This window comes from Alosa pseudoharengus, unplaced genomic scaffold (assembly GCF_046254945.1).
Source record: "Alosa pseudoharengus isolate Yale_2024_CS ecotype anadromous, Long Island Sound unplaced genomic scaffold, YU_APseudo_1.1 YU_APseudo_1.1_scf_11, whole genome shotgun sequence".
In the NCBI taxonomy this organism is placed as follows: Eukaryota; Metazoa; Chordata; class Actinopteri; order Clupeiformes; family Clupeidae; genus Alosa; species Alosa pseudoharengus.
In genome coordinates this window covers 24,068,286-24,077,537 of record NW_027468576.1, presented here as the reverse complement: position 1 = coordinate 24,077,537, position 9,252 = coordinate 24,068,286, and the positions used below count along the sequence as shown (strand labels likewise).

The following is a 9,252-nucleotide window of genomic DNA, read 5'->3' as shown; positions in this document are numbered from 1 at the left end:
TATTGAAACATATTGAATATTGAAAGTGGAATATACAACAAAAAAAAAAACAATGACATTTTTCACTGTTCTGTTTTTGAAAATAAAGGTATTTCATAAGTGTTAACTGTCTTTGGTAGGATATGTTTTAAAAAAATTGTAAATGTTGGGAACACTTTTGACACTTCAGTTTTCCTGTAGGCCACCACCGCCATCTGGTGGTGGAGATGGTGAAACGTGTCAGTAGCCTCTTGATATTGTGGATTTCATCAAGCCGTTTTGTTTTTAAATGCACTGATGTAAAATGCTCCTATATCACCAAGGTAAGAAATTCAAAATCTTAATCAATCTTAAGAATAACGGTAACTGAATTTAGCATGTGGCCACTAGAACATTTCATATCAAATTCACAAGCAAGCATTGAAACAGTCCAAGAATAATGGCCTATGGCTATGTATTCATGAGAGGTTAGATGAGACAAGACCATCTTTGCTGGCTACTAACCTCTTGTAAGTTACTCCTTTAGCCTAATTCTTTATGGCAAGTTTGAAAAAAAATATGTATATGTATTGCTCTTAAATACCCACAGATGGCGCTATTATCATGCAGTTCAGTGGTTCTCAACAGAGGGCCATGAGGGGCCTCAGGAAGCCGCAAGTGGGGGCCTTGAGACGATAGGGAATTATCAATCAAAATACACAAACATTTACATGAAAAGTCTTTTATCTATACACACAAAACTGATTTCTAATTAGATGAGAATGAGTCATGAAACATGTGGCATTTAAATTTTGTCTTTTAATCGTGGAACGGAACCTATCCACTTTCAAACTGACAAACATGGAAGCATTGACAAATGAGGCCATCTGAGGCCCATTAGAATGACTTCAATCACAAAACCCTAAAACCAACGTAATTATTCAACTAACTGTAAACATGAATAATACAGAGAAGTTAATATCATACAACAATGCCCATTTCTACTATGGGAATGTGAACATGGATTTTTAAGAATTACTAGACCGGAAAAGGGGAATAGGTTTGACTAACTGCATTGGACTTCCAAGTGTGTACTCGTGGAGTCATAATGATCACAGGCAGACCGATTATGACGTCTCCTGTGGAAGGCCGTGGCCTGGATATTTCTTTTTGCAGGCTTGGAGGTAAGGATGAGAATCACTAATACAGTTAATCGAAAGAACAAGTCAAAATAGCATGTTACAGGTGAAATGTCATAGACGCATGTAGGCTATAATAGGCCTACATGTATTATCAACAGGATGACAACATTACTTAAAGACAGACACAATGGCTATTCAATATTTTATTTTTTTCAATATTTGACAAAGACATGAAAATATACTCTTTAAGAAATAATAAATATACAATACTCCTTTATGAACAAAATGCACAATTTACAAAATAGGTTGACTCTGTTATTCTCTTCCTATGTCTATTATACATTACATTGGTGACTTACTGTAATAATTATATCATCAGAAATGTTATTGATATTAGTGTTGCTATTTTTTTAACAGTTCAACATTCAGACTTAACTTGTGTTGGTGTTGTAGTTCATGAATTATATCCTACATTCAACAGATATACCCATCATAAAATAACACCACTTTTCGAGTTCTTTCAAAATTATCCACAATTTGTGTCGTGCTTCTGCAACTTTTCTTGAGAACACTAATGGGTCTCCTCTTTTTGTTTTTCGAACATAGCTTTTATAATAAACCCAGAGGAACCAAACGAGATGCTCCATCTTGAGGATCGAACCCAACACCATCTTCACTGTCTGAGGAGGCCACCAGTGGTGATGCTTGGTAAGACAGTCTATGTATGTGAGAGAGAAGAGAGAGAGAGAGTGTGTGTGTGTGTGTGTGTGTGTGTGTGGGGGGGGGGGGGGTCATAGATCACCCTCTGTTGGTCAGGAGGTGAAGAGGAGGTATGAGATGAGGCCTGCCAGGAAGCAGGTGAGTGCCTTGGAGAAGGCGTGGGGGGCTACCCCAGTGCTGTGGGGGCTGTGGTGGGACGGGGTGTGGCTGGAGGGCTGGACCCTGACATGCGGCGATGTCCTCCTCTGCTGCTTTGGGTGGGTTAAGGGCGGCGCCACCGTCACATAGCCGTTGGTTATTCTGATGCTGGGCGGAGGAGTAGTGCTGTAGTGACAAAAGAACATCATTAAAAAGCTGCAGATGTAAGTGATAGAACACAGCCTAATGGAAAAAATGAAAGAACACAGCTTTATGAGAACATTATAGAACACAGTCTTATGAGAACATTTTAGAACAGTCTTATGAGAACATTTTAGAGCACATATGAGAAAATAAAAGATGGAGATGAGCAGAGACTTTCATTTCGGAGTTAGTTAGGGACAGGTGACTACACAGAGATAGAAATGTACACCCTGTGGACCCTTTCAAGAGAGTTCCATTATCAGCATCATAGTTGGCCCCACAAGACTTCCTTTTTAACATTCCATATGTTATCTTAATGCAGAGGAAGTAGTTTGGGGTCCAAATAGAACGTTCAAGCATTGTTTTTGTTTTTATTGTTGAAAGGGTCTATACAGATATATCTATCTATATCTATATCTATGAAGAGCTCTTTTCCAAAACGCTATATCTGAAAATTTTTATGAATTTTCATAATTTTGTTTTCAAGTAATTTTAGTGGAACTGTAATTGTATAAGTATATATACTTTTTTGATCGATCCCGTGAAGGAAATTTGGTCTCTGCATTTAACCCAATCGGTGAATTAGTGAAACACAAACAGCACACAGTGAACACACAGTGAGGTGAAGCACACACTAATTCCGGCACGGTGGGGTGCCTGCTTCAACGGCGGCGCTCGGGGAGCAGTGAGGGGTTAGGTGCCTTGCTCAAGGGCACTTCAGCCGCGGCCCACTGGTCGGGGCTCGAACCGACAACCCTCCAGTTACAAGTCCAGAGTGCTAACCAGTGGGCCACGGCTGGGTTATTGTTACTCAAACAAAACGACACAACTGCACTTTTGATAGACCTATTACCTAAAATACACAATTAAATAATATTACTTATTAATGTTTTCAAAAATGGAAAGCGTTTTGGAAAAGAGCTCTTCATCTATATAAGTGTGTGTATAATAGTGCTTGTGTGTGTGTGTGCTCTCACCCGTCTCCCATGCGCACCCACAAGTCACTGAACAGGCGCTTGCGTCCGTGAGATCGGTGGTTCTTGCACGGCCGCTTGTGCCGACCGAACTCCTCCAGCTGGCTCAGGCTGTCCGGCAGCAGCATGTGGGTCAGCTCGTCCCCCGGCTCTGGGGGCTCCAGCTCCCACTCGCCCGTCTCTGCCTCTCCCTCTTCCTCTTCCTCTTCCTCTTCCTCTCCCTCCACCTCCTCATCGCTCCCCAAGTTGGGCTCCGGAATGGTGTCTTCCAGCGGCGGCGATGGCGGTGTCCAAGCACTCCAGCTCCTGAAAGGAGAGAGAGAAAAGGCGCAGAGCAGCGGCGGTCAAGACAACGAGCTCTAATCGAATAGTTTCGGAAACCCACTGAGCGAGCTCGACCCTATTAGCATGTGGTGGAAAAGCTATAAATGTGTGGTTATGTCATTAGGCCTCGTAAACATGTGGTGCATCAGTTTGTGGCTTGTATGTTGGACATCTTACAAGCCAGCCAGGCCTCACGGTCTGGAGGTCCAGTGTCTTACGGGCGCACCGGGGTCGTAACACAAGGTACTGGCCTGGATCCGATGAGGGTTATTGGAGGGCTGTTATCAGAGGCAGTGACAGCATAGCACTGCCTGTTAGCAGGAGAGGCACGTTGTCCTCCTGCAGACTTATGCAACACAGGCAGGCAGCTGAGGTGTTGGAGTGGATGGATGTGAGGATGTGTGTGTATACTCTGGCTTAACACACACGTGTGTGTGTGTGTGTGTGTGTGTGTGTGTGTGTGTGTGTGTGTGTGTATATGGTATGTGGATTAATATGCCATGACTCCCATGGCCACCCTCAGGCATATTCTACCTGCCTGGATTAGTGTGTGTGAGTGTGTGTGTATGGGTGGGGTGGAGTGTGGAGGCGGAGTTGAACATCAATAGCAGGGCACCCGGTCGTGTGAGCTTGTAAAAGAGTTTTATGGAGTACCAGATTCTGCCACAAGCCACAGGGGAGGCGGCGAGTCCGCGAGCTCCCTGGACTACCCAGAGTGACACAGGCCTCTACCACATCACATCCTGCACAGGCTCAGTCCCAGAGACATCTCTTTCTTTTCTTTTTTTTTAAGTATATTTTTTGGGCTTTTTATGCCTTTAATTAGATAGGATAGTGAAGATTGACAGGAAGTGAGTGGGAGAGAGAGTCAGGGTGGGAATTACATACAATTCATAGCATTGTGACGTGAAACACAGGGATACCCAAAGGGAGGCTGAAAGCTTGAAAAAACATCAGTAAACAACTGCCATAAAACGGAAACGGAAATGTGTTTGCAATGTTTTTTGTGTCGTCAGTTTAATGATAGTCGCAGGTGCTGTCCCATTCCTGTTTCGCAATCTTGATCACTTACCACGGATGTCGGTTACGTGTGTGAGGGTTCAGGGCTTAGACCTTAGCCTACCTCTCTTCCTTCTCCCTCTCTCCCTCTCTTTCCATCTCACTCTCAATCTCTCCAAAACAATGAGCTTTATAAGCATGGCAAATAATTTGGTTTGCATTGTCAAAGCATACAACAAACCGACTTCATCAACATATTATAGTTCAAGCAAAAAATCTTCATGGTGTCTGCACTACATTGGCATAACTGACTGCAGCACTAAAGTATTGAAATGGTTGAAAAACAAATATGTTATATATGTGAATATGAATGAATTAAAAATACAAAGTTTACACTGAGGTTTTAAAGTAAGTCTTTCTTTCTCTCTCTGTCTCTCTCTTTCTCTCTCTCTCTCTCTCTCTCTCTCTCTCTCTCTGATATAGGTGGTGGTCCAGCATTAGGGTCCAGGCTGGGCCACAGAGAGCCCCTTTGTAAGCACCGCTTGCCCCCCGATCGCTGTACACCCAGGAGGTGTTCCATTAAAAAGAGGCCCCAGACCACCGCGCACACACACACGCACACACACACACACACACGCGCGCGTACGTACGTGCCTCAGCCCCAACCTCCCATAAGGTGTGTCTCCATGTCATGCTGCCCACGCTAGCACCACACTTATTAGCCTGACTGTGGGTGGTGTGTCTATAGCCTCCATGGCTCTCCCTCTCTCTCTTAAACACTTTCTCTCTCTCTCTCTCCCTTCCTCTCTCTCTGCGTTTTCAAACATGTGTTCTGACATGATGTCTTCTGGTCTTAACACACATGGAGTCAGAGAAGACCAGCACACATGTGGTGCTGGGTAGGGGCCCCCCATGTTTGAGGTTTGTGCTCTCTCTCTCTTTCTCTCTTTCTCTCTCTCTCTATGTCTTTCTCTCTCTGTCTCTCTCTTTCGTTTTCCCCCATCCATGCTCCTGTTTTGTGGCCGTCATGTGTGTTGTGTCGTTTGGGTTGCCACCACCGCCAGCTCACCTCATTTGGAGAGGCCCAGTCATGAAGTCACCCCCCAGTGAGGTGTGTGTGTGTGTGTGTGTGTGTGTGTGTGTGTGTGTGTGTGTGTGTGTGTGTGTGTGTGTGCAGGGGTGCTGCCTCAGCGACCGCAGTCAAATCAGTCAGTCTGTCACCCACTCCATCAGCAGGTCCACTCGTCAGAAGCGTTCCCCTCCCGCCCTCTCTCTGTTTCTCTAACCGCAGCGGCTGTCGCCTCCACTCCACGTCTACTCGGTGGCAGCCCGGAGGAGTGCCAGTGGTTAGCGCCGCAATTTGCACTGGGAAGCGCTTTCAAAAACACCGCCTGTCTGCCTGCCCACTCCCATGGCAAACACACACACACACACACACACACACACACACACACACACACACAGACACACACACACACACACACACACACACACGCGCACACACACACACACACACACACACACACACACACACGCGCGCGCGCGCACACACGCGCACACACACACACACACACACACACACACCACTCCTGCAATCCCACCATTTTCCCTCTTCTTTTTTCCATTTGCACCCTTGTTGGAGTGTTGCGCTGGAACCAGCAATGCTGTTGCTTTAATGGGGCTCAACCTGCACAGGGCTTCTGGATCAACTCCCTAAAGCTTTAGCCCACTAATGGTTTGGTCACGCCAGGGAGGTGTGTGTGTGTGTGTGTGTGTGTGTGTGTGTGTGTGTGTGTGTATGTGTGTGTGTGTGTGTGTATGTGTATGTGTGTGTGTGTGTATGTGTGTGTGTGTGTGTGTGTGTGTGTGTGTGTGTGTGTGTGTGTGTGCAGTTTGCATAAGGAGCAGAGGCATGACCAGCAGCAGCAGCATCGCTCCACTCAGATGTGCGGCTCCGCAGTAACAGTTGGCAGCGCCAGCCGACTGACCGGGCTGGTCCACCTCTGCACAGCTGGCATGGGGGATCAAAGCAGCCCCACCGTAGCAGAGGTGTATAGGTAGCTGTGCTCATGTGTGGAGAGAGAGGGGGAGAAAGAGGAATAGAGGGAGAGAAGGAGGGAGGCAGGTGGAAAAGGGGCCAGGAAGAGAAGGAGGACAGAGAGAGGGAGAAAGGGAGAGAAGGAGAGGAGGAGAGTGAGAGAAAGGAGAGAGAGTGAGAAGGAGAGGAGGAGAGTGAGAGAAAGAGAAAGGGAGAGAAGGAGAGGAGGAGAGAGAGAAAGGAGAGAGAGTGAGAGAAAGAGAAAGGGAGAGAAGGAGAGGAGGAGAGTGAGAGAAAGGAGAGAGAGTGAGAGAGGGAGAAAGGGAGAGGAGGAGAGAGAGAAAGGAGAGAGAGTGAGAGAAGGAGAAAGGGAGAGAAGGAGAGGAGGAGAGAGAGAAAGGAGAGAGAGTGAGAGAAGGAGAAAGGGAGAGGAGGAGAGTGAGAGAAAGGAGAGAGAGTGAGAGAAGGAGAAAGGGAGAGAAGGAGAGGAGGAGAGTGAGAGAAAGGAGAGAGAATGAGAGAGGGAGGAAGGGAGAGAGGAGATAGAGAAGGAGACGAAGAGAGGTGGGAAAGGAGAGAGGGAGAGGGAGGTAGATAAGGAGAGAGGGAGGAGAGTGGGAGAGAAGGAGAAAGAGGAGCACCATGGTGAGTTGTATTATGCTACGCAGGTCCACTCGGAGGCCTCTGGAGAGGGGATGGGCAGTAAACTCCCTTCAAGTGTAAAACACTCACAATAAACCAGAGAGCAGGGGAGAGAGGCCAACGTGTATTTTGCTTTTCTTAGAAATGTTTGGAATATTTCTCTGGCGCGATAAAAGCTTGTCGGTATGAGGGATAATATGCATATGTGAGTGAGAGGAGAGGAAAAACAGAGATCGATGAAGTGAACCACAGAGAGAGGGAAAGAGAGAGAGAGAAAGAGAAAACAACCAGACAGCAAGTGAACGCCTGCAAGAAAAGAAAGACAAAAGGAAAGGAAAGGTATGTAAGAACTCTCTTTTCATGTGTTTTGTTGTTTAACTTGTTTTTTGGCTTTTTCCATCCACTAACCTTGGCATGGTCAAAAGGGGGCCTGAGGTCAGCAAACCATGATTAAAATGTATTCCAATTAAAATGTATTTCCCAACTCCAGGGAGGGAAAAAGACAGTGGACTAGTGATAGCGAGGAAGAGAAAGAAAGCTGAGGTGAAAGATGACAGTGACAGTAAAGAGAAAATAAAAAATAAAAATGAACAAAAATAAAATGAAAAGTACTCACTCTGTGAGTGTCTCCCCAGCTGGTAGGTGTTCCACCTGGTAACCCTCCTGCCTCAGGATCTCCAACACGCTGTGGTTGCCAAGGAAGTGACCTAACAGGAGACAGAGACAAAGCCCTCAATACACACACACACAGACACACACACACACACACACAATAGAACAAACACCACACTCTCTTTGCACACACCCTAGGCCCTACGGGGGAACTGAGCCACTTGGCCCAAGAAGGGGTGGTGGTGTGTGTGTGTGTGTGTGTGTGTGTGTTTCTGGAGAAATGGGTGGGGGGTAACTGATGAGGTGTAAATACAGGCTGATGCAATCATCATGACGTCCACAGGAAAGCGCTGGGCCGTTTGATTCCAGTCCGAGAGGGCCTGGGCCGGCGGCTTTCTGCAGCGCTGCACCCCCACGCTCCTGGCTCTTTGCCCTTGATCATGAGGTGCACTTGTCCGCCTCGGTAATGAGGGGTCGAATTAGACACACTGCCCGCCTGCCTGCCTCAATGCCTGGCTGCCCATTTCGCTTCACTTTGGATCTAGCTCACACACGCACACACACTCTCTCTCACACACACACACATAATACAGGCATAATTCCTTCACGGAGAGACATCAAACACGCGCTGGAGTCCGGCAGGCCGCGCTGATGAAAGGTGTTTGATTCGGGGGGCGCAGGGCCGTTAATCCGCCCCGTCACTCACCCCAGCAATAACGCCTAATGTGCCCTGACATCACCCCCCACCCCCACCCCCCCCCGCCCCCGGCATGCTCCACTGACCCCCCACCCACACACTCTCGTCTTCCCCAACTACCTCCACCTCAAGCACCCCCCTCCCCCCCACCACACACACCTCCGTCCGTGCGTCCACCCTCCTCCTGCCAAGGCTTATTACCAGCACGCTGACAATTCTCCAGCCCGTCTCCTTTCATGCACCTTTATTAGGAGTATTTGTCTGCTCATTCCTGCGGGGTGGGGGAGCCCTTTCTTGGCTTTGGAGTTCAAAGAAATGGAGGTGTTGGCAGAACGTGTGTGTGTGTGTATGTGTGTGTGTGTGGGGGTGTGGGCCTGTGTGTGTGTGTGTGTGTGTGTGTGTGTGTGTCTGTGTGTGGGTGTGTCTATGTGTGTGTCTGTGTGTGTAGGCTAGCCAGGAACAGAGTGGCGGTCAGATCAGACAGGCAGATTAGCTCCCCTGGCATCTCAATCTATTGCACACAAAGGGAGGGATGGAGGGAGAGATAGAAAGTGAGATGGAGTGGAGGGAGGGAGGGAGAGAAACAAATGCTCCAGTGAAGATGTGCGGCTCAATTCTTTTGGCCTCTGATCCACCTCTAACTCGTGTTCTCACCTCACCTGTGGTCCACTCTGCACCCTCTCCTGTTTCCTCTCCCCAACCTCTCCCTCTGCTTCTTCTAGCGACTCTCTTCACACCGTGACTCTTTCAGTCCTCAGCTTCATCAGTTTTCTCATTTACAGATTATTTTATATCTATTTTTAT

General features: G+C 47.3%; 1 protein-coding gene across 1 annotated transcript in view; it reads right to left on the bottom strand.

Annotated features, from left to right (window-relative positions):
• Nucleotides 1-949: 949 nt before the first annotated feature.
• The window catches only part of trabd2b (TraB domain containing 2B), a 74,409-nt gene continuing 66,106 nt past the window's right edge, over nucleotides 950-9,252 (bottom strand). Inside the window, exons 5-7 of the mRNA XM_076278511.1 lie at nucleotides 7,756-7,846; nucleotides 3,140-3,442; nucleotides 950-2,144 (exon numbers count right to left, since the gene is read on the bottom strand). Coding sequence (XP_076134626.1) covers nucleotides 1,913-2,144; nucleotides 3,140-3,442; nucleotides 7,756-7,846 — 626 coding nt within the window. The 3' untranslated portion in view covers nucleotides 950-1,912. The remainder of the gene's footprint in view (nucleotides 2,145-3,139; nucleotides 3,443-7,755; nucleotides 7,847-9,252) is intronic.